The sequence below is a fragment of the Leptonychotes weddellii genome, chromosome 8 (genome assembly GCF_054177405.1).
Source record: "Leptonychotes weddellii isolate Sample4059 chromosome 8, ASM5417740v2, whole genome shotgun sequence".
NCBI lineage: Eukaryota > Metazoa > Chordata > Mammalia > Carnivora > Phocidae > Leptonychotes > Leptonychotes weddellii.
Window position 1 is genome coordinate 90,630,172 of NC_138376.1, and position 25,118 is coordinate 90,655,289.

At 41.4% G+C, this 25,118-nt stretch overlaps 1 protein-coding gene across 3 annotated transcripts in view; it reads right to left on the reverse strand.

Moving 5' to 3' along the window:
• Positions 1–6,370: 6,370 nt before the first annotated feature.
• MCM9 (minichromosome maintenance 9 homologous recombination repair factor) overlaps positions 6,371–25,118 on the reverse strand; it is a 95,200-nt gene continuing 76,452 nt past the window's right edge. For 2 of the 3 annotated variants that reach the window (XM_081828877.1, XM_081828876.1), the window contains 5 exons: positions 20,374–20,576; positions 19,570–19,773; positions 18,468–18,550; positions 17,611–17,756; positions 6,371–13,581 (listed from right to left, as the gene is read on the reverse strand). In XM_081828877.1, the coding sequence (XP_081685003.1) occupies positions 12,114–13,581; positions 17,611–17,756; positions 18,468–18,550; positions 19,570–19,773; positions 20,374–20,576 (2,104 nt within the window). In that variant the 3' untranslated portion in view covers positions 6,371–12,113. Of the gene's footprint in view, positions 13,582–17,610; positions 17,757–18,467; positions 18,551–19,484; positions 19,774–20,373; positions 20,577–25,118 lie in introns of those variants that run through there. The other variant, XR_014147921.1, reaches the window with a different exon arrangement.

The following is a 25,118-nucleotide window of genomic DNA, read 5'->3' on the forward strand; positions in this document are numbered from 1 at the left end:
CCAACACGCTGTGAATGGCCTCATTGGGCGCCGTACAGCCCCCTCGCAGTATTCCTGCATCTCCCGAGGTGCTGAGCCAAGGCCAAGCTCATTGAGGGTTCCCCTGCTTCGGGGTCGGCTTGGAGAGGAATGGAGACCCACCCTCAGCCCGGCACTGTTGCCACAGCTTAGCGACCATCAGGAAAGGGCTGTGCCATGCTTTTCTTTCTGGAAGCACACAACTTAACGGGAGATGACTTTGGCCTGGCCCTGATAGTCACATTTCTTGTGGGAGCTGTGCTGAATCAGCTGACAGCACGCTGGCTTTGAAGTCACAGAGTTCCTCCCCCACCAGACACCACTGGTTAGCTGTGTGCTGTGAAAAATTAACTTAGTCCCTCTGATCATGTTTCACCTGTAAACAGAGTTAATGATACCTTTCTCACCGAAATCCTGTGCGAACTAAATATCTATCTACCTACCTACCTACCTATCTCATATGGACTCACATACATATATAAAGTGTCTAATATGATGCCTAACACCTAGTAGGTGCCCAGTGCCAGGCAGTTCCTTTATCGCCCCATAGCTGCACAATCGTATATGCTCTCCTGTGCTAGAGAAGACAGCAGTCCATACACGTCATCGGGGGAGGGGGAGCATCAACATTCCTGCAGTCTGCATATATGGCCCTCGCTTCACAGAGGGACAAGGTAAACAGACTCAGTCCACCTGCTTATGAAGTTTCTTAGGCCTAAATTTTTTAAAATTCCAGTATAGTTGGGCGCCTGGGTGGCTCAGTCGTTAAGCGTCTGCCTTCGGCTCAGGTCATGATCCCAGGGTCCTGGGATCGAGTCCCACATCGGGCTTCCCGCTCTGCAGGAAGCCTGCTTCTCCCTCTCCCATTCCCCCTGCTTGTGTTCCTGCTCTCGCTATGTCTCTCTCTGTTAAATAAATAAAATCTTTAAAAAAAAAAAAAAATTCCAGTATAGTTAACATGCAGCATTATATTAGTTTCAGGTATACAATATAGTGATTTAACAAATCTATATACTACTCAGTACTCATCATGATAGGTGTACTCTTAATCCCCTTTAAAAGTCTAAATTTGTATGAGGCAGGCTTGTTTTTGTTTTGTTTTGTTTTGAAATGACAATGGAGATCTGAAGCTTGGGGTTTCCTCTGTAATCTAGCCTTGGTCGGACACAAGCAATCTCATTTTTCTGTGGCGAATATGAGTTGTCTTTAACACACTGAGATTCTTATCTGACCCAAAGATTCCCAAGTTTCCCTCACTGGCTAAAAAGAAATTAGAATTGGTTGTGGGTGCAAAACGGGTAGGGTGTGGTGATAGCAGGCCCTGCAGTGAGGAGGGCACCTACTAGAGTCAATGCCCAGCAGCTCTGGCCACATGCTCTCTAGCATCCTGTACAAAAATGCTGGCTAGCCTACACCCAGAAGGGTTCCCTCCATGCACTCACACCAACCTCAGGATCCTGATAGGTCTCCCGGGGACGGAGCACAGGGGAGGTGGGCAGCCTGCTGCCCATTACACTTGCCCCTCTGCGTCAAGTTTTTCTGTTCAGCTTTTGGTCCTGGAATTCTAAATCCATCTGTACTTGGGAGGCAGGACAATTTTCTAGGATCAACAGAGCAGTTTCTGAAAACTGTTTCTCATATTTATGTAAGCCGACAACAAATAGGGTGGTTAGTACAGTGACATGTTCTATATATATCCCTTAGATGTGATGATTATTAAATCAATTGAGCATATATTTTTAAATACCTCACAATTGACTTTGTCATCAAATACATCCTATTTTTGTCAGGTGCTTTCCCTAAGTTGCGCCTAACTCACCCCACGTCTCCTGGTCGAAGGGGAAGGCAGCCTCTTGTGTATAGTCAACACTAGTGAACAAACACTGGGGAGGAAAAGAAGAGAGGCAGAAACGCGGAAATGTAGATTCAATGGTCACGCTTCTTTCAAATGCCTTAAGTGTCTCATTCACTAAGTATTTATTCAACATCTACTATGTGCCTGGCACTCTTCTAAAGTACTGGGGGCATATCAGTGAGTAAAAGAGACACAATCCCTGCTCCCTCATGGAGCCTGATTCTAGTGAGGGAAGACAGTGCCATGCTGAGCCGTATCAGAGCCCAAGTCAAAGGAGAAATCAGTAACATTGATCCTGCCTTTGAAATGTTGACATTTTGCTCATATCATGGATTTTTTTTGCATTTTCATTTTTCTAAAATCCTGTATCAAAATATTTGATTTTTTTTTTTTTTTTTTTTTGGTGTCCCTACCTGAAGCAAATCTCACTCCCCTCATTAGCCCTGGCCTTGAGACAGATGCAGGTAGAAGCACGGTAGGGTCTGAAGGGCATCACCCTCATTTCCCCTTCCAGACCTCTGTACACACTGTCCCCAGCTGCTGAGAGTAGGGACCACCCACAGCTGAATCTCTGCCCCCAGAGAGGCCAAATGACAACGCCTACCTATCAGAAGCAAGGTGAGAGCAAATACCTCACTGAGCCCCAAGTCAGAGCTGCAGGGAGAGAGACGGATGCACAGAGAGCCAGGGAAATGGCTGGAGTCTCCAGATGCAAGATCAGTCTGTGCCAGTGATTCTCAAAGTGTGGTCCCTGACCAGCGGCATCAACATGAAAATTTGTTAGAAACACCAAATCTCAGGCTCCAGTCCAGACCTACTCTATTAGAAACTCTGGGGCTAGGGACCAGCCATCTGCAGTTTCACAAAGCCTGCAGGTGATTCTGATGTACTGATCTGTACAGTCAAGAGAAAGGATCACGAGGAGGCTAAGGCTTGTCTGTGCCGACAAGAAGTCAAAATTTTTTGACAAGCTTTGGATCTGAACCAATTTTCGGACTCAGAGCCCACTAACTGAAGGAAAGGCCAGGTCCTCAGGAAGAAGTATCCTTGGCATGTCTGCATGACAATGACTACCCCAGTACTTCCCCAAAGGGACCAACAGATATTTACCTGGGTAACCATACCCTGTGGAGAGGAAATAGCCCAAGATTTTGAGAACTGTTGGACACAAGATCTGAGTAGACAATGAGAACCGGTAGGATACAAATCATGGTCCTCTGGCAGAGTAGATGTGTATGGGGGCCAGGTAATAAATGGACTCACAGCCCAGGTTCACTTCACAGTGGGTCTAGTCCCTGGTCCTTGATGTATAAATGAAATAGTTAATTCTTGGACGTTGACAGAATGCCCACATGCATACATTGATTCTTGGCCTGTGAACAAAAGTTATCATAGTGGGGAAGGACAGATAGGAGGCTCTGAAGTGTCCCCTATACCCCTCTGTGGGCAAGACTGCAAATTACAAACATCCCAAGGCAAATAGCAGAAATTAGTGCCACTCTTAAAGACTTAAAGGAAGCAGAGCGATAATTCCCATCATATCTCCATTTAACTCATCAGTCCGGCCCCTACACAAATTAGCTCCTGGAAGACACCAGCAGACCATCCCAAGTTCCGTCAACTAGCAGTGCCAATTGTTGCGGTTGTGGTACGATCCACAGCCCCCACCACAGCAGCTGATCTAGAGACCGGAAACTCATAGATTCCACTCTAGATTCCCCGCACCCTTGGTTAGCACCTATGACAGACAATACCGTGAGTAAATGTTATAGTATGTTAGATGATGAAAATGCTATGGAAAATTGGGTAAGGGGAGAAATGTTTTGCAATTTTGAATAGGTTATGGTAGACTTCTTCACTGAAGTGACATTTGAACAAAATCTTGAAGAAGGTGAGGGTGATCACTTTCCGGGAATAGGCATTCCACAGATAGAGCCGTAAGGGAAAAGGCCTGGAGGCTGGCTCATGTCTGGAGAATTACAGGAACAGCAAGGTTGGTGGTAGCATGTGGCCCACCAACGATGTGGAGGACTTTAGAGGTCATTATTATAAGGACTTGGCTTTTGCCCGGAATGGGATGGGGAACCACTAGAGGGTCTGGGGTAAGAGTTATCATGACCTGACTGCATTTATTAACAGGCTCGCTCTGGCTACTGTGCTAAGAACAGCCTGTAGGGAGTCAAGGAGGGGTGGCAAGGCAAGAGAGAATAGAGGCTTGGATGGGGGCGGATAGCAGCAAATTTGGTGAGAAGTGTCTAGATTCTGTATATATTTTTAATAGAGAGGCCATAGGATTTGCTGACAGGTGGGGTGTGAGATACACAAGAAAATAAATTGTCAAGGATGACTCAAGTGGTTGACCCAAGCATTGGAAGGATAGAGTAGCCATTTCATTTACCAAGATGGATAAATCTGGGAAAGGAGCAAGTTTAGGGAGATAAGATCAGGAGTATAATTTGGAACACATGTCCTTCAGATGTCCTTTAGATAACCAAGGAGATATACTGAAAAGGAGTTTGATACTGGCATTTGGAGCTCAGGAAAGGCATCATCAGCTAATAGGTAGGTTCTGAGAGCCCTAAGATTCCGTGAAAATAACAGGGATAGAAAAGAGCCCTGGGCCACTCAAGCATTCAAGGTCTGCGAGAAGAGGAGGAACTGGGTAAGTTGCAAAAAGACTGAGGAGGCCAAAAGAGGTTAGTAGGGAAAACCACACACGTGTTGTCCTGGAGGGCAAGTGACGAAGGATTTCAGGGAGGGGAGAGTAATCAGCTCCATCAAATCAAGTAAGATCAGGACGGAGAATGAGCACTGAAGGTCACCTTGATAAGGCTGCTTAGACGCAGTGGGGAGGCCAAAAACTTCACTGGAGCAGGCTCAGCAGAAGGGAGGAGAACTGGAGACAGGGGGATAGACAACTCTCCCAAAAAGTTTTATTAAGAGGGGAAACAGGGGTGCCTGGGTGGCTCAGTTGTTAAGCATCTGCCTTCGGCTCAGGTCATGATTCCAGGGTCCTGGGATCGAGCCCCGCATCGGGCTCCCTGTTCGGCGGGGAGTCTGCTTCTCCCTCTCCCACTCCCCCTGCTTGTGTTCCTCCTCTAGCTATCTCTCTGTCAAATAAATAAATAAAATCTTTAAAAAAAAAAAAAAGAGGAAACACATAGTGAGGAAATAGGGTCACGTGAGGTGTTCTGTTGTTTTTGTTTTTTTGAACCAATGGTGGAAATGATAGGGTAGGGAGGGGGCCTGGGGAGGAGCGCTGGGGCCTTGTCCAGAAGAGGCAGGAGGGGTGGGACCTGGCACTCTGGTGGGAGGGCACAGCAATGTGGAGAGAAGGTGGTGCGGGTCCTGGCAAGGGTGTACGGATGCTGCAAGGTGGACTAAGAGCAGGGCAAAGTGAGGAGTTTCTTCTGGGTGATACTTGCCTCTCTCCTTTTAGGAATTAACATAGATATCAAATCGCTAACTACTGTGAAAGGGTTTCAGTCTAAAGTGGAAAGGAGGATATGAGATGGAGAATCTCATTCAAGCGCCTCAGAGGAACGGAACTTAAGAACCGAGAGCCTGATTTCCTGGAAATGCCCGATTTACAAAAGACAGAGCTTTACCTTATGACCAGGGAACATCTACCAAGTCTCTCCCCATCCTCACGCCAATGACCTTACTTTTTGAACTCTGGTTGGATGTCCCCCTCTCTGTACTCCTTGCCCATAAATACAAGCCATCCCAAACCCTCCCCAGACTCTCCGGGGCTTGCAGTAGCATGCGTTCTCCAAATTGCAATTCCTCTGCTATTCCCAAGTAAACTAGGTTTCTGGTAATTCAGGCTTGCCTCAGTTTACCTTTTCATTGAGGCTGACACTAATAATGTAACTTTGGTCAGGTTATTAAGTATCTCTAGGTTACAGTTACCTAATTTATAAAACGAGAATAACAATACTACCTATGTTAGAGAATGCTGGGAGGATTAAATGAGTTAAGAATAAATACTTTCATCTAAATATTGAAAAGTGCTTAAGGAATAACTAGCACATAGTAAGCAATCTAAATAGGTAACTTTTACCCTTTATCAACAGATATTTTTAATGGAGCAATAAAAAGTGAGGGGAGTTGAGATGTTCCAGAACCTATTCTTTCAAAAAAATTATTTAGGGGTGCTTGGCTGGCTCGGTTGAGAGAGCATGAAACTGTTGATGTCGGGGTCGTGAGTTCGAGTCCCATGTTGGGTGCGAAGATTACTTAATAGACTTAAAAAAAAAAAAGAAAAATAACATTCTATAAAAAAAGAAACATCTCTTCTTTAAAAAAATTACTTAAATGTCTGAGGTTTCCCCCCATTTGTAAAAGTGGGTATCACCTGAATTATGAATAGTATTGATGTAAAAATCAAGTGTCATATATTAAATATGTTTTGAAAAGTAAGTACTAATATATGATGATTGATATTGTTATGCTGTAATTAAAATTTCATCAGGGTAAATAAGTACTTAAAACCAATTTAAAAAAATTTCAATTGCTGTGAGTTTAATTTTGGCTCAAAGTTTCTTTCAGTTTATTGTAGCATTTTTGGGGAAAACTATTATAACATCCATATATCTAATTATAATGAAATTAAAATTTCACAGTTTTTGTAACTTTCATGAACACACAGTGATATTGGAAGAAAAACGACTGGACGGCATCCGGCAGCTGACTTTGCATTCAAGGATGGGTTGTCTTATGCAGATACTTTATGTTTTTCCATCCTTACTAGTTCTTAGGGACAAAGTCTGTAAATAAAGGAGTCTCTCCAGGGGTTTACTGTGTTCCCAGTGTCATCTCCCATTCACACTGAATCCTCTCAAAGGCAGCAAATCAAAGGTCTCTGATGTTCTGGAGCCCTCAAGGCAGCTTTGGGTTTCCCTTCTTCAAAGCAGTTTAATTTCCCAACAATAATAAAATAAGATCATTAAAGATCAATGTTATGTGAATCCTCAATTTAAAGTTATCCTGGACTATCTGTAATTCTAGAAGGGCTAAAGTAGGCCTAAGATTTAAGACACACGTATCTTCCCGTCACTGTGGATCTACTCCCTGCTTTGTTGGCAATTTTGCAGTTGAAAATTTGGAAAATGTTAAAATATATCTTAACTGCAGAGATTATTCCTAAAGAATAGTTTCAGAGTAATATCCTTCACATACTCCCATCTATTTTGATTTTCATCCAAGTGTTTCTAAAACCTGTAATAGTTATGATGAGAAATCGATGCACAGGAAAATGGAAGCTTGATAACCAGTGACACAGCAAAGAGCTCCCTCTGTGGCCAGCAGCCTGAATTGCACTTCCATCATGCCCAGAGTGATTTGCAATCCTTGGAAAACCCGATTGTTGTCAGGTCAGGAATTTACATGGCTCCCTTAGGAAAGATGATCCAAGTACCTTTAGAGACATGCTCTCTCAACTCGGTAACTGTAATAGACACAATAAAGGTTATAGAATTATAGAACTATAACCCCAAGCCCTGTGAAGACAGAAGTGTGACAGACCTGCCAATCCAGGCCTCCCACCCCATTGTTGGAGACTGACCCCGCCCACAGCTCTGGGTGCTATGTTGGCACCAGGACACTCTCTTGAACCAGCTGAACACTGACCCTGAATCTGTAAGATGAGGATGGGTGAATCGTCTGGAAAGATTAGAAAAAGGCACAGCTGGGAGCCAGGCCCCAAGGTAGATCAAAATCTACAAGGCACCTGGCACAGCATAATCCCAAATGAGCACAGAAAACAGGACCACAGAGAAGGACAGTAAATGGGAGCACCCGAATTCATGGGGAGATCAGGCCCAGTATGTATATCCTATTTCCCTTTTGGGACTGTACCCTGAATTGGCATATTTACATAGACACATCAACAATTTAGTTAAGCCTAACTTAACATTTCTGTCAAGTTCACTTTTAAGTATTAAATACAATATTTAATACATGATTAATATTAACATTTAATACAAATATTAAATTTAGATGCATTTTTAAGTCTTTAAGAGGAGAGACAGTGGAACTGATAGAAGTACAACAGAAAAGTATGTCACAGGGAGCAATTACCACAGCTTCCTGTGTAGGTCTTGTGAGAAACAGTCAAGGGGATGTGTAGGCAATGGCTCCCCATATACCTGGGGGGCTATGGCACATGTCACATGGGTCGTGGACAGCAAAACTCCTACTGAAGTAAGTACATATGTGAGCCAGGAGCCTTCTTTTATCCCTCTTGAATGTTACAATATAGAAAGCAGACACAGAAGAGGTGATTCTGAACACTGAGGAATATGCAGTGGCCTAGCCTGCCACACTCTGAGTTTGTTAAATTTGGAACTAGGCTGTCTGATAAACTGCATCTGAAAGGTTAACCTGGCTGCAGGTAGTCCCTAGTGACCTAGTCTTTCAGTGTAGGTTGGTTCTGAATTCCTAAGTGTTGTGAATTGGCTAAAAGTGAGTTCTGGATATCCTCTTTGTGGCTGACCTAAGATTTTTTTCTAGAATTGGTCTTCCAGTCATTCTAGCAGCTAGGTGGGTTTAGCACTTGAGGAAGGTATTAGAAGTACAGTGTTTGTTAGAATTAAAATTTGTCAACCAAGAGTAGATATCTATTATTAAAGTTTTGGTATACCCTCAGAAAAAGTTTAAAGTTTAAATTAAGCCAAACAGTTAAAGGTATCAGAATAAGCTTATTCTGTCTGTATTTCTAAGAAACACTAAAAATTACAATAATAAAATCCCTATTATAAATTTCAGACCATCACATATACATTGAAGACACTGTCTTTTACAATGTCAGAAAACTCATTTCTTTTACATAATTATAATAGAGTTAAAATTCTGGTTTGGTCTCACAAAGAAAATTAGGTACAATTTTTATTATGATTAAATAATTTTACATTATTGGGGCACCTGGGTGGCTCAGTCGGTTAAGTGTCTGACTCTTGATTTCAGCTCAGGTCATGATCTCAGGGTCGTGGGTTCGAGCATTGGGCTCCGCGCTCAGCATGGAGTCTGCTTGAGTTTCTCTCACTCCCTCTGCCCCTCCCCCACTCTCTCTCAAATAAATAAATCTTTAAAAAAATAACTTTACATTATTAAAATTAAAAATTAGGACTTCACTGGCCTGAAATAAAAATATTCTGACATGTTGATTCAGAATTAAAGGTTATTTTTATACTTTCCTTTTTTGACCAGAAATATGATTTTTGAGACTGTACCTAATTTTCCCCAAGATGCCTATGTGCTTCTCTGGTACACGCTAAAGACCATATAAGAGAAAGTCTTGTGATTTCACATAATGTGACCTCAGGACATTAGACATTTTCAGCTCTGAAACTACTACAGGGAGCCAACAGCAGCGGTAGTTCTTCTGCCCACTGCTGACTCCCTGTGCATCCTTGAGACCATGAGTTTGGCTTGTAATACCATCCGCCCAGAAAGGGAATAGATTGCCTTAGGCGGTAACTGATTCTAAGACCTGAGCGGAAAAAAATCAAAACGTGTCTGGAGCATGCTGTTGTTTTCAGATACTATGGATACTTTTAGAAATGTCAGAGTCCTGAAAGGACATTGGCATCAACATAATGGGACTTCCTATTGATCAAGTTGTGAGACTTTGAGCATCAAATACAAGCACAGCAAGGTAGTCATAACAAAAAAGTAGTTTAAATTTTTTAGAAAGTAGGGGAGTATTCATATTTTTATTTTATTTTTTTTAAGATTTTATTTGTTTGAGAGAGAGCGCACAAGTGGGGGGGGAGGGGCAGAGGGAGAAGCAGACGCCCCGCTGAGCAGGGAGCCTGATGCGATGCAGGGCTCAGTCTCGATCCCAGGACCCCGGGATCATGACCGGAGCCAAAGGCAGCTGCTTAGCAGACTGAGCCACCCAGGCGCCCCTGTATTGAGTATTTTATTCCTTCTAATAATTTTGTCTGTTTACAATATTTACATATATAGTTATTTCCAACCAGGTAAGCATCAAAGAAAAAATACACGGAACTAGGAACTTGGCCAAATGATCCTGGTAGAAGGTACTAAAATAAAAAAATAGGGTGGATTTATTAGCATAAATAATAGGATGTAAGGTGAGCACAAATAATAACCACATAGCAGGTGGCACAGGTGGTCATATACAATAATTAGGGAAGAGAGACAATTCAACACTGTATTTTAAAACATGAATTATTCAATGTCCTGAAGAGATAAGTTAACTACACAAACTAAATCCCTCATTACCAAGAAATGAAAGCTCTAGAATCAAGATTCCCAATAAGGAATGCAGCCATTTTAAATAATGAAAACAGAACAGATCAAAATATCCGAATGACAAGCCAACAGGGTAGGTACTACCAGCCATGCAAAGCTTAATACATCATAGCTGCAAAAGATGCCAAGTTTCAAGGACAAATATTTATAAGAAGAGGAATTAATAGTTTACCACACATACACACACACACACACAAAACAGCTTGGCAGGGTGACTCACAATTGAATTACCGCAGCCTACTACACAATCAGGCCAGACTGTGTCTAGACCAAGATTCACCTGGTCAATAAACCCAGATCCTCTCTTTTTCCCTCACCTCTGGTCAGACAACTGAAATTCAGGAAAGCACTAATACTGAGACATTGGGAATAGATCATGTTAAGAATCATATACTGGGAAGTTATTAAGTAAGTACGGAAATAACAAGAAATTACCCAAACCATAGTCTTAATGTTTTAGAATAGGTTGAAGGGAATGTGCAATAATACATTTTATAATCACTGCTTATAGCTATCTTTTACCAGCTGTTTAAGGTGTTATTTCTCCATACTAAATTTGTACTGTTTAAAATTTTTCAGAAAATTTAGTCAATTTTGCAATTAACATTTAAATACTCAAGAAAATTTAGGGTTCCTTAATTTTTTTGGTATGAATGTAATGAAGCAATCCTTAAATGAAGTATTTACAGTTTTGGGTATCCTTCACATCTAAAAGTGCCTCAGACAATGAAAGCCTCTATTATTTTAAAAATTCATAATTCAGGGGCGCCTGGGTGGCTCGGTTGTTAAGGTCTGCCTTCGGCTCAGGTCATGATCCCAGGGTCCTGGGATCAAGCCCCGCACTGGGCTCCCTGCTCAGGAGGAAGCCTGCTTCTCCCTCTCCCACTTCCCCTGCTTGTGTTCCCTCTCTCATTGTCTCTCTCCGTCAAAATAAATTTAAAAAATCTTAAAAAAAATTCATATTTCAAAAGAGTCTGTAATTATGGAATCCTAACAGCCCCTGCTAGAATCCAAAGGAGGAAGTGATTTTAAAAGGACTTAAGACAAAGCTTGAGTTGTCTATTTCTACCAAACAGTCATCATTTGCTTGGTTTTGAAGGACAAATGAATCATAACTTAGTAGGAATCACATTTCCATATTAACCACTTGGGTAGATGCCATGATGTATGATTGAGATTACTGCACATTCTCCTTCTAACTACAGGCTTTAAGTTATGTTGAGGGTAGGTCTCCCAAAGGAACAAAGAATCTGAAGCACAACATGTTAGCTCAAGCAAACGGAAAACTCAAAAGGTCAATACCTCCGAAAGCTACAGTTTGACCAGCTGCCAGATCCTTAGGAATACCACGGAACTGTAAGGATGCCTCTTCAAAGAAGGAAAAGCATTAGTCACATCTAATCTGACACATGAGAATAAACACAGAGATAATATTAGAAAAATCACATGATTTTGGCAAATAATAAATATTCACACTTCGCACATCTTGGGTGAAGGAAAAAAATAGGAAAAAAAAAACCAACAGAAAAGAGTTCATCTAACTTGTTAGCTTTATGAGGGCTACCTTCCTGGCATTTGCTCCTGAGTGAATGGGAGAAGCAATCTTAGGAAGACCCAACCCCCAATTAAAAAAAAGAGAGAAAGAGAGAGAGGGAACAAAACCAACTAAAAAACGAAACCAAAACAAACAGAAACATCTTGGGAATACAAGTATTCCATCTGCAAAATTAAGCACAATGTCAATTACTTCAAATGCTGTATCACACTGCCCGGCATTGATTATACAACTTCGCAAGTCATGAAGATAAACCTGAAATTATAAAACCTGTCGGGAGAGCTGGTATTCAGAATGGTACTCAATATGGCCAATAGTTCTGTACACATACGGACACATGTCGATATCCCGAAGGTGCTGTGTGGAGCTGGGGAGGCTGAAATGTGACTAGAAAGCTTTTCATGATTATGGCTTTTTTCTCATTTCTTCATCCCAATCAAAATCTAATGCTTCGTCATCTAGTTCTGATAAAGTAAAGAGAGAGTTTTTGGAAAGAAGCAATCTCTCAGTGGACCCCTCCAGCTGAAAAGTTTTCCTTTTCCTGCCAAGCACTATAGCTGTGGCCCCAGGAGGAAGGCTGGGGCCTCTCGCCCCCCGGTTCTCACTTTCAGGAGGAGGAGGGGATTCTGATTTGGATTCAGAGGAGGAAGTAAAGGAGAAGTTGGCCAATTTGGCTAATGTGCAAGCATGAACCTTGCTGCTCTTATTATTGCATGAGACCTCTTCCTTTCTGTCTCTTTGACAAGTAAGAGGAGAATGCCCAGTCTGGTTCCCAAGCTCAAATTCAGGCTGGGTAACTCTTCCTTCAGGGCCGTGTTTGCTTTTCTCTCTTGATCTGTCTTCCTCCGGTGCCTGCCGGGACACTTCCTTTGCCTTACCCTGTGGCTGATTTGAGTTTCTGCTTCCTGAGGTAGAAGCCAACTTTTGTGGCCCCTTCCCAGGCAGAGCTGCTTCTCTTCTTGCTCTCTGGTGAGTTCTGGGACTTGGAACTGCTCCTTCAGTTGTGCCAGGAGACACAGCACTGTGGTCTTCAGGGGAGTGGGTCAGTTTTGACTTCTGTTTGAAAGTAAATTTTGCCAGTTTGGCCAGGGGGGGACCTGGACTCTCAACACTTTCAAGCTCAGGCTCTTCCATCTGAGCAAGGGATTTTTGTCTCTTTCTTTTGGGAGTTTCCAGTGTTCCTTCAGGGCCAGGGGCAGGACTGGACCGAGGCTGAGGAGGGCCTGTGGGCTGTAAAGGCACCGTGGTGGGGCTCCTGCACAACTCCTGCGCACCGGCCTTGCGCAGCTGGTGCAGCTTCCTGGGGACGTGATGAGTCAGTACTGAGTCCGGTTCACCAGCAGATCCTGCTACTTCAGAAACGATTGCTGCCCTTTTTGCCTCTTTCCCTTCAACATGGTCTGGCCTCGATGGAGCTTCTGTCTCTCCTGGTGCTGGAAGTTGTCCAGTTTCCAATCTGCTCCTTTGGCCTGGCTCACCCTTTACCTTACCCTGAGATTTGTTCTTGAAGTTTTGCAAAGCCATTTTCCCCCCAGTTGTTTTGGGAAATACAGGCACAGTGTTTTGAGGTTCAAGCTGATGAGTTGCTATGGAGTCAAACCAGCCCAAACTGTCATCTTTGCTATTTTTGTGCTCAGTGGAATATTTTCTATTTGTTGGTCTATTAGGCCCCCCATGGGATAGGGGATCGGGAAGTGGGCTTCCCTTGGGACTGCATCCAGGAGAGGAGGTCAGCATGCTACAGTTCACTTCCTGCTGTGCTGACCAGATTCTGGACTTTGATGCTTCTCCTGGGTCATTTTTGGAGGATCCTGGGTTAGTCTCTGCCTCCACTGCCTGTGGCTGGGATTGGTGCGCACTCTGATTCTGTAACCTGTAGCAGAGATAAGTAAGGAAAATGTATTGAGAGAAGAGAATTTGCGTTAACCTTTCCATTTCTTTAGTCTCTGAGATGCCATCTAAAGGGCTTGAGTCCAACATAATTCCAAGTTAATGCCAAATATAGTCTCTTAGAGCAGCAGGAGGAAATTATCCTTTTTCATCAGTATAGGATTTAAGTGCTCTGATAATTATTTTAAAATTTAGTGAAACAAAGGAAATGAAGTAGCAGGTCTGTCTACTTTTTAAGCTCTCCCTACAAGTCCATTCAAGTTATTTAAGACTGTTTGAAGGTCAGTGTAAAATACTCATTCTTATCTCTCCTGTTAAATGTTCTGCTACAAGACAGGCTTGTCGCTATTTGCATGGTGGCCAGCTGCTGATCAAGTGGTTGTTTCATAGCCAGTTTGCAGATCAGAAACAAAGTGGAAGAGCAGAAATTATGATCTCCTCACATCTCTTGACCTGAGTACTGAATGTTAGTGCACCTACAAGTCCCCTTCCTCGGGAGTAGAGACCATCATGATTCCCGCCACTGTGGCTCACACTGCCCCTGGGGCGGCGCGTGCACGGCACACGCCCTCCAGGCAACTGGGACATCTTTCCTGCAAAGCTCAGCCCCCGCTTCAACATGTGCTCTGGGCAGCTACTCTCTATCAAGCTGATACAGAGGTGAAACCTACTGACCTCCTGGAATGAAGGATCTGATCAGTGATAATCATTTTTAATCTTGGGCATATTAGAAACTGAAATAATTCCAGAGGACCAATTTGTAACAGAGATGGTAGTTTCTCAAAAGGAGGTCCTTCAGAAAGCCCTTCCTAACAACTCAGAAATGGCTTCTCAGTATAAGGGGCAACATGACCCCGCTTCCATGTGTTAAATTTGAAAAGGAATTAAACCAAAAAGCGGATGAGTAAATTACTCTAAGTCATGTGTAATCATAGAAAAAGGCATAGAAGACATTAAATTTAAATGCATTTTAAATTTAAATATATTTAAATACATTAAAATGTTAATGGTAGGCCTTTCTGGGAAATAAGATTATATGCGATTTTTGCTTTCTTAATTTATTACTGTTACTTTCCAAAATACTCTATAAAGAACATGTATTACCTCTTATGATCAGGAAAAAAAAACCACAAAAAATTATTGTAAAAATACTGGGTTATATTCACTCACTGTAGATTTGGACACATTAATACAGCAAAATCCATATTCATTGTAGTCATAACCAAACAACAAGAAAAAAGAAATAGCTTTCAAAATTACTACTATCTGATATACATCAAATTGAGGTTAAGGATATTCATAATTGTTAAAGCTCCTTAAAAATGTTCTAAAAGATAGGGAATTTTAAAGGGGTAGAATAATTTAGCCCTACCATTTTAGTCTAATTCTGACTTTGGCAATTAAATTCTCCCCGGCATAAAATGTCGGCAGTTTTACTATACGTTCCTAAAACACAGCTTCTTTGCATTCTGTTTTCAGGTGGATACAATGGCCACCATTTGAGGCTGGCTGTCACTAGTAAGCATTTTCCAGAATAAAAGTGTGATAAAAATACAAATAGCTGTATCACTCATATTTGACCCCCTGAAGGGATAGAGAACTCTTTCCTAAGGGGATAAACCCATATGCTACTTGGGCTTTTCTCACATGGTAAGATTGGCTTTAGATGTGTCTTGGAGGTCATTCACTTTCATTAGCAATGCACCTGGTTTTATAGCTTTGAGAATCAACACCCAGAACATGCCCCTGCATTTCAAAGACGTCTATACCAGAAGAAAAGAATATTTTAAGATAGAATCCTTTTTTTAGATCATTATCTATTCTTTTTTTTCTTCTTCTTTCCCTCCAGAAGGGTCATTTTGAATTTGGTAAGTCCAACTGCTATTTTTCTATCACAGAACACCAATTCTGAGCTTCGTATTTCTTTCCTTCCTGAATCCAGCATATGACAGCTTTTGGTAGTCCACATGACCAGTTTCTGGTCAGTCAAAATGAGCAGCTTCTCCAAAAGCCAAGCCAGGCCCAGGGCAGGCCTGAAAAGGATCTGCTACATCAAACCATAAAAGAACCAAAGGAATAGCTTTCATCTCAACACCATGCTCTGGATCATTAAAAAGCCAGGAGACCAAAAGGAAAGGGGGTTGATTTTATACAAAGGGCAAGATTACTGCAGGCTGGCACCTGGGTATTAGCAACACAAAGCCAGTCCCCACACTCCCCCAGAAGGCTGTGCTGGCCTTTTAGGAGTTTGAGAGAGAATGCTACTGGATGAAGGCAGTGACTGAAAGGAGAAAAGCCAAGAAAAGAATTCTCAAGGTTTTACTTATTCAGTCAACAGCCCCGCTGCAGTCCCCAAATTCTCCTGCAGCAGCTACTCTGCTTCCACATGTCTCCATTCACCAGCCCCCAGCTTGGAGGTCAACGGCAACAGCCAGACTCAGGGCAGTCACTGAGCCACTTGCATTGATCACGAAGAGACCCAGATGGATATCCCTGCCATTGCTCACTCATGTTTCACAGGTATACACTCCAAGTCTAGCTTTTTAGAAGCTCATGTATGCAGGGAGCATGCAAACATTAAAGTGGGTGCAAAAATTCTTTAGGTAAGGCACGTGACACGTTCCTTCCCATGTGTCCATATTTTAACAAAACTTAGAAAGCGGAGTTTTGAAACATTGCTTTTGTCATTCTTGAGTTGTTACCCTGTGCGATGAGAAATAGATTTTCTTCTTTAACAAAATACATCGTTCTCCCTAGGGATTTTTTTTTTTTTTTAGTCTGTTAAATATGTAAAATTTTAAAAGTCATGACTTTGGGCATGTAGGGAAGGAAAATGATGATGCTGAAGGGAGGGTCAGAGCTGTTGCCTTTCCCAGGTGAAAGTCAGTACTAGTTATCTCTACTTCCCTAACTTTCCCCACATGCTAGCTTTGGCTGGCCTGGGCCTCAGTCTTCTGTGATTTTCTTTCACCAGGGTTATATAAAGATCAAATATTTATTATGCTTGGAGAAAAGCTTAAAAACATTAAGAATAAAATTAAAATATTAATAAACACTAAGATTCTTTATGTAAACTCCCTTGCGCATGTCCTTTCCTGGCAAGGAAAAATGATAAAGCCAAATTATTAAAATATTTTGTGTCTGGGTCTGGCTTGGGGTAGATCACTTTCCTGGAGCCCAACTTCTTCTTTCTTAACAGCATTCCCAGGCACCTCTCTGAATAGCACTGCTCTACTTCTCTTGAGCCAAAGAAAAGAAGAGAAGAAGTAATGGCAGTAAACAGAATGAAGCCCATTTACCAAGATTTCTTGATTCCATGGAAACTGTGTGTCTTCAGTGTAAACTGTGAGTAGCCAAATTTGGTGTTTCTCATGTAATTGGGAACCAGTGGTATAAATTCAGTAAATTAATATATAGTTTGGTATATATAGGAAAGGACCAGCCAGTGTTCTCTATGAGGCTCACCAAACCAGCAAGCCAAGGAAATGTAGCTATGGAAGGTGGTCTCCAAAGATGGCAGCCATCAATTCCCCCGTTCCTGTATGTCTATGTCACCCCTCCCATCAAGAGGTGGTGTCTATTTCCCCCTACCTTGCATGAGGCCTGATCTTGTATAAAATGTGGCGGAAATGAGGTTGTACCAGTTCTGGCCCAGCTCATAAGAGGCCTGGCAGCTTCCATTTTTGTTCTGTTGGAGCCTTAAGCTACTGCCTTATAGTAGAGAGAGCCCAGCCAACACTAAGTGGAATGGAGATAGCATTCTCACTGAGCCCTCCTGAATTTCTGACTCTCAGAAAAGTGAGCACTAAAACGGTGGTGGTGGTGGTGTTTTTTTTGTTTGTTTTTTAAGCCACTGAGCTTTTCGGTAGTTGATTATACAGCAATAGATAACTGAGACAATCCCCCACAGATAGTACAGACAGATTTTCCACTCAGTTTCCACTTTCTTTGTTTCACTAAATGTCCAACAAGGATTTTCCATTATAAGCCTTTCTTGGATTTCTTTTCTCACCTTTCAAGTCTTCTTAGCTCTTCACTCAAGAGGTTGTGCAGCTCTAGCTTTTCCAGAATAAGTTCGCACTGCCTCTGGTACTGCTTCAGGGGGTTTTCAGGAAAGGAAGTGTGGAGCGCATTCACACCTCCCAGCAGTGCACCACCCTGAAGGGGCGAGAAAATGGAAATATAGCAGGGGGAATCCCCAGGTCAACCTGCATCGAGGAAGCACCCACTAGAGACCACTGCTCCCAGATCAGCCCTCTCCACCCCCATCTTGGTATCAGAATCACCTGGGGGCCTTTTCCAAATTTCAGCAGTTCTCTCCCCCAATTCCTGGTAGCAAGCATTGCTCCAGGAAGCACACTGCCCTAGTGGGGCCATGAGCACCCCTCAGATGTGCTGAGTGAGACCCCTACTGTACACCAGTGGGCAAAAGCGATGCTACGGATGCAAAGGCCATTTCCATGACGAGTTTTTCCTCTTCTTTTAAATGGTTTCCTTTGGATCTATTTCCTTTGGATCTATATCTAGAATACAATCATTTTTATAACTTCTGATACGCTGTAAACTGTCTTTTCTTTCTTTCTTTTTTTGTCTTTTCTTTTTTTACATGCTTATAATTAGCTTTCAAATATTAGGTGCTAGGGGCACCTGGGTGGCTCAGTCGTTAAGCATCTGCCTTCGGCTCAGGTCATGATCTCAGGGTCCTGGGATCGAGCCCCGCATTGGGCTCCCTGCTCCTTGGGAGCCTGCTTCTCCCTCTCCCACTCCCCCTGCTTGTGTTCCCTCTCTCGCTGTGTCTCTGTCAAATAAATAAATAAAATCTTTAAAAAAAACCCCAAAAAACAAATATTAGGTGCTGAACGCTCTCACCTGCATCGAGGATTCCATTACTGACACGGCTGTAACAGCGTCTTCCAGAGTCACAGTGTCACGAAACATCAGGCGGGCATGAGCTACGAAGATTAGGAAGACAGAAACGTCTTTAATGAGTATTTGAAGTGATATATGTAATACTTTATCTGACTCCCCCGAAAAAGTATATTTAATGAATGAGCTACTAATCACAAATTCATTTTACTAAAACAAGCACAAAAGTCTCATTTCAACTAGCTTTAAAGTTGGGTCTAATAAATAAAATAATGGGCCTAATCTTGCACAGCCCATGGCACTTCTGGGCATTTATGTGAAAAAGTACTCTGGGCTCCAAAAAGAAAGGGGTTAGAGAAGCATATCTCTAATATTCAACACCTTTTAATCCTCATTCTCTTGTCTCTTATAGAAATACACAATATCAAACTGATTTCTCACCTCTGGGCTTTTCAAAACTACCAAACTCATCAGCTTGCATTTGGGGTACTTCTTGTCTTAATTTTAGCTATAAATCCTTGACAAAGTAAAGTGCATTGGTTTTATAGAACTTTTTATTAAGCATATATTCTGTCATCGTATGATACATTCAGTTCATGTGGAACTTTTTTTTTAAGAGTTATTTTAACAAAAGCTAAGTGTAAAAGTCACTCTTAGGAAAAAAGTCTTGAGATGCATGTTAGTTGTACGTATGCACGTTAAGTCTCATGCCTTTGGGATGGGCTAGTTTCCTCTGTTAGTGGTGGGGTATGAATAGCAATTAGAAAAAAAACAGAGATGCTATACAGGAAACAACTCTAAACAAGAAAGTGTTCAACCCCAAGTGCTAACAGACTGCCACTGAGAAACAAACATTAGTAAATAAGACTTTCTAAATGAATGATGTCTCTAAGATTCCACTTTCTTAATGATGCTACATTCTACTCAATACCCATAATCTGTCCCCAGAAGAAGAGAGGTTTCATAGCTCAGAGCCTTTACTTTTTAAGCGACTATGAGCACCTTAGAGATTCTTCTTATTCATCTTTGAATCCATGATGCCAAGCTCCATGCCTTACACATATTGGGCACCCAACAGAAGTATTATTTGTTGAATGAAATAAACCTTCTGCTAATCGGATCAAGCTTTCCAACAGGCGGATGCTGGTCCGGGCAGCGTTCCGGGAGTCACTCTGCCTCTGCATCTGGTAGTACCGGAGAAGGACTTGATTACCCACATCGGACAGCCTGGGCTGTAGATTCCTAATCAGGCAGAAGTAGGTTTTCATCTTTTCCATGCTCCAGAGCTTCTTTGATTTGCTTGGGTAACCTGTATATATCAGGTACTAGGTCAGTAATTTCTAGGAACAGACAAACATCTGCTTTAAGGGTTTTGATAAAGTTCTTACACTCATTTTTAAAAAGATAACTTTCAGGTTTGTGGGCAGTGAAACCTAGATGACTCTGCAGAGCATATAGTTCAAGAATAAGTAGCCTTAGGATCTAAGCTCAATAAAGGTAAACTTCCTACAGGGGCTAAAATTATCCATAATAATTCTGGTCTGTCCTATTGTAATACACAGTATTTGAGTAAATCTAACTTAAAGAGAAACTTACATTTACAGATTTCTGTTTCATAATTCAGTCCAGTTTTGTGTACAAGAGATGAGTGATAATTCTATATCATACGGTTGCCCCCTTTCATCACAAAGAACATAATTCACCGGCTGTAACACCCTCGGTAGGCCCTTTCCCTCCTGCTCGTTATTCTGGGTGCACTAAATGGCTCCTCAGACAGCCTTCTGTGCAGGCATCTCTACTGCCGCTTAGGTAGGGCGCCTTGGGTATTTACTTCATTTTCTTCAAAGAGAATTTCATTTGGTGATGTCTACTTTTTCTTGGTCAACTTGAATGATTTATCTCCACGTACCTTTGTTTTCTAAGATAAAGGAGGAAATTATACGATCCCAGTCTTCATTCTTGGTATCAAGCAAAACCAGGATCAGATCAAATCGACTTAAGAGGGGGCTGCCGAGGGCGATGTTCACAGACACGGACTCATGGGGGTCATACTGGCCTTTGGGGTTAGTTGCTGCCAGGATGGTGGTCCTTGTGTTCAGCTTGCACACGAGGCTATTAAAAGAAAGGGTACAATTCACTGACTGTTGAGATTAAAATAAAAAGCAAAATTAAACTTGTTAATAAAAAGGGGCTGCTCTTGTACCCTGAAAATCTAGAGAGACTTGTGTGAAAAAGGATGTGGAATGATACAGGGACATATCACAAACATCAAGTTTGAAGGAAGTACACTTACAGTAACCTATCCTGAAGGGAAGTTACTACTGAATAAACACTTCTTATGCCCCTACTATGAGCAGACCCTTCTGCTGGGTGTTAAGAGGTATACGAAATTAACTAAACATGGATTCTGCTCTTAAGGAGCTTGAAATCTATGAGCTATAATGGTAAGAGAGGGAAGACTATGGTAAGTTCTAGAAGGATAAAGTTCCCAAGGTAAGTAAAGATGATGTATATTCATTTATGTGGATGGAAGAGATGATTAGAGAAACATTACCAAGTAGCTTTTGAACTGGACCCTTCATAACATCTGGACTTTTTTTAAGTGGAGGTAGATAAGTGTGTGTATATATACACACCTACATACAAATATACATACATATATGCACACACACATGTTTGTTGAGAGTGAAGATGAGGGGCAGGGGTAAGGGTGACTTTGGAGAATGGTTAAGTGGTTGAAGCAAAAACTTCCTGTGTGCTCGCTTCTTTTGATTTTTCTAAAAGTGAAAGAAACAAGAGTCAGAGAGAAGGGGGGGAGGGAGGGAGAGAAACAAAGGAAGGAAAAGAGGGGGAGAGGGGGAAAGGAAATCAGGAAAAATAAGGATTGATTAGCATCACGTCTTTTGTTTGTTTTGAATATAGTGGAGACACAATGTTACATTAGTTTCAGGTGTATAACTTAAGTGATTTGACAAGTTTATACATTCTACTATGTTCACCACAAGTGTAGCTATTATCTGTCCCATTACATCGCTACTACAATATCACTATGTTCCTTATACTCTGCTTTTTATTCCCGTGACTTACTCATTCCAAAACTGAACTCATTCCCTCTCCCTTTCACCTATTTTGCCCCAACTCCCATCCCCCTTCCCTTTGGCAATCATTAGTTTGTTCTTTGTAGTTATAGTTCTGATTCTGCTTTATTTTCTTTAGATTTCATTTATGAGTGGACTTATATAAGGTATTTGTCTTTCTCAGTCTGACTTATTTCACTCAGCATAATATCCTCTAGGTCCATCCATGTTGTCTCAAATGGCATGATCTCATCCTTTTTTACGGCTGAGTAATATTTGTGTGTGTGTGTGTGTGTGTACATACACATCATATTTTCCTTATCTATTTGTCTACTGATGGACACTTAGGTTGCTTCCATGTCTTAGCTGTTGTAAATAATGCTTCAATAAACATAAGAGTGCATATATCTTTTTGAGTTAGTGTTTTTGTTTTCCAATAGCGGAATTATTGGACCATATGGTGTTTCTATTTTTAATTTTTTGAGGAACCTCCATACTGCTTTCCACAATGGCTATACCAATTTACATTCCCACCAACAGTGCAGGAGGGTTCCTTTTTCTCCACAACCTCACTAACATTTGTTGTTTCTTATCTTTTTTATTTTAGCATTCTAGCAGGTGATATCTCATTATAGTTTTGATTTGCATTTCCGTGATGATTAGTGACGCTGAGCATCTTTTTATGTGTCTGTTGGCCATCAGTATGTCTTCTTTGGAAAAATGTCTATTCAGGGCCAGAAAATCCTAAAGAATCCACCAAAAAAGTACTAGAATAAACAAATTCAGTAAAGTGGCAAGATACAAAATTAGTACCAAGAAATCTGTAGCTTTTCCATACACTAACAATGAAACTGCAGAAAGAGAAATTAAAAAAAAAAAACACCATTTACAGCTGCACCAAAAAGAATAAAATACGTAGAAATAAGCTTAACCAAAGAGGTGAAAGACCTATACTCTGAAAACTATAAAACACTGATGAAAGAAATTGAAGGTGACACAAACAAATGGAAAGATTTTTCATGCTCATGGGTTGGAAGAACAAATACTCCTAAAATGTCTACACTACCCAAAGTAATCTATAAATTCAATGCAATCTCTATCAAAATACCAACATTATTTTTCACGGAACTAGAACAAATAACAAAATTTGTATGGACTCACAGAAGACCCCAAATAGTCAAAACAATCCTGAGAAAGAACAAAGATGGAGGTATCACAATTCTAGATTTCAAGATATATTACAAAGCTGTAGTAATCGAAACAATATGGTACTGGCACAAAAACAGACACATAGATCAATGGAACAGCATAGACTCCAGAAACAAACTCACGAATTACATGGTCAGTTCATCTATGAGAAAGGAGGCAAGAATACACAATGGGGAAAAGACAGTTTTTTCAATAAATGGTGCTGTGAACTGGACAAGACTGAAACTGGACTACTTTCTAATACCATGCACAAAAATAAAATGGATTAAAGACCTAAACATGAGACCTGAAACCATAAAAATCCTAGAAGAGAACATGGGCAGTAATTTCTCTAACATCAACCATAGCAACACTTTTCTTTTTCTTTTTTTTTTTAAAGATTTTATTTATTTATTTGAGAGAGAGAGAATGAGAGAGAGCACATGAGAGGGGGGAGGGTCAGAGGGAGAAGCAGACTCCCTGCCGAGCAGGGAGCCCGATGCGGAACTTGATCCAGGGACTCCAGGATCATGACCTGAGCCGAAGGCAGTCGCTTAACCAACTGAGCCACCCAGGCGCCCAACACTTTTCTTTTTCTTTCGTTCTTTTTCTTCCTTCCTTCCTTCCTTCTTCCTTCCTTCCTTTAATAGATTTTATTTATTTGAAAGAGAGAGAGTGTGTGTGCTTGTACAAGCAGGGAGGAGGGGCAGAGGGGGAGGGAGAGGGACAAGCAGATTCCACATTGAGTCCCTAAAGCGGGGCTCAATCTCAGGACCCTGAGATCATGACCTGAGCTGAAACCAAGTCAGACGCCTAACCAACTGAGCCTCCCATACAGCAACATTTTTCCAGATAAGTCTCCTAAAACAAGAGAAATGAAAGCAAAAATAAACTATTGGGAATACATCAAAATAAAAAGCTTTTTTTACAGCAAAGGCAACCTTCAAGAAAACAAAAGACAACTTACTGAATGGGAGGAGATGTTTGTAAATGATAAATCCGGAAAGGGTTAATATCCAAAATATATAAAGAACTTACACAACTCAGCACCAAAGAAACCAAACAATCCAATTTAAAAATGGGCAGAGGACCTGAATGGTTATTTTTCCAAAGAAGATATACAGATAGCCAACAGATATGAAAAGCATCACGTTTTTGAAGAGCAACAGTGAAGGGCAGACTGAGGAGGTCTGGGTGCCGTGGGCCAATTATATGGGGAAAATTGTGGCCAGGACCCATGGAGGAGATGGGGCAATGGTATGGGGAGAGGCACACAAGTCCTGAAGGAGCAGTGGCACCGTGGGTATGGTTATGCCATAACTTAGATACTGTTTTTAAACTTATTAATGATGGGCAAGTCCCTAAAATAACATGGCATATTCATTAACAATAACAAATGTAGATAGATTCTTTTCTCTCTGCAAATCTGTATGCTCTCCATTCAATGGCCGTTTTTAGTTATAGTGGCATGTCTGCCTCTCAGCAGTCACAGCCCGGTGACATCAGCAAACATGTGCTACATTTGTTAATGTCTATTTCCAGTTGGCTCTAGTGATCAGCCCATGCCCTAAGACTGAAAAAGTTTGAGAATCTTTATTTGTGGTAAATGGCACAAGAAGACACTCATCAAAGAAAGACAAACAAGGCACCAATCCCCCCTTTAAAACCAAATCCCCTTTAAAAAAATTACTGAAAGGGAAAAATTCTGAACAGACGGTCTACATCTTATAATATATGTGCCAAAATGGCTTTATAAAGGCAGTTGTTTAGAACTTGGAATCCAGTTTGCCAAAAAGAATGTAGTAGATTGCTCCTAACTAATCCCACTAAACACATTTAATCCATACTGAAGTGAGGCTGCTTGCATTTATCATGGAAAAGGAATATTGCTGGAATACCGGCAAGGGAACAAAATACAACTGCATACAAAGTGATTTTTTTTAAAAATTATTTTCAATGTGAGGTAAAATTGACTGTTCTTCCTCTCTCTGATCAACAAATAAGCCATTTCCTGTTTGCAAAGGACTGGACAGATTTCAAGAAGGTATACAGTGGTCCCTGCCTTCAGTCAGTTTACAATAGAACTGCTGGAGGATGGGGAGGTTCTACGCAGCGCCTGCCAAGCAATGGATGATGGCATCCATGTCAGCATTAGCACTGGCAAAGAGACACTTCCACAGAGACTCCTGGGTATCTACAAGGTATATAATCTTACAGCTAACCATGATATGAGAAGGAAAATAAACAAGCAACCACAGAAAGAAGGTGGTGAATTATTCCTAATTGGGACAAAATGAAATGAATAAGCTTAAGGAAGGGGGCCAAGGACAATTTATATGTGAAGAAAAGGGCTGCCTGATAAGCAGTTAGTGGAAATGTGAGCAATGAA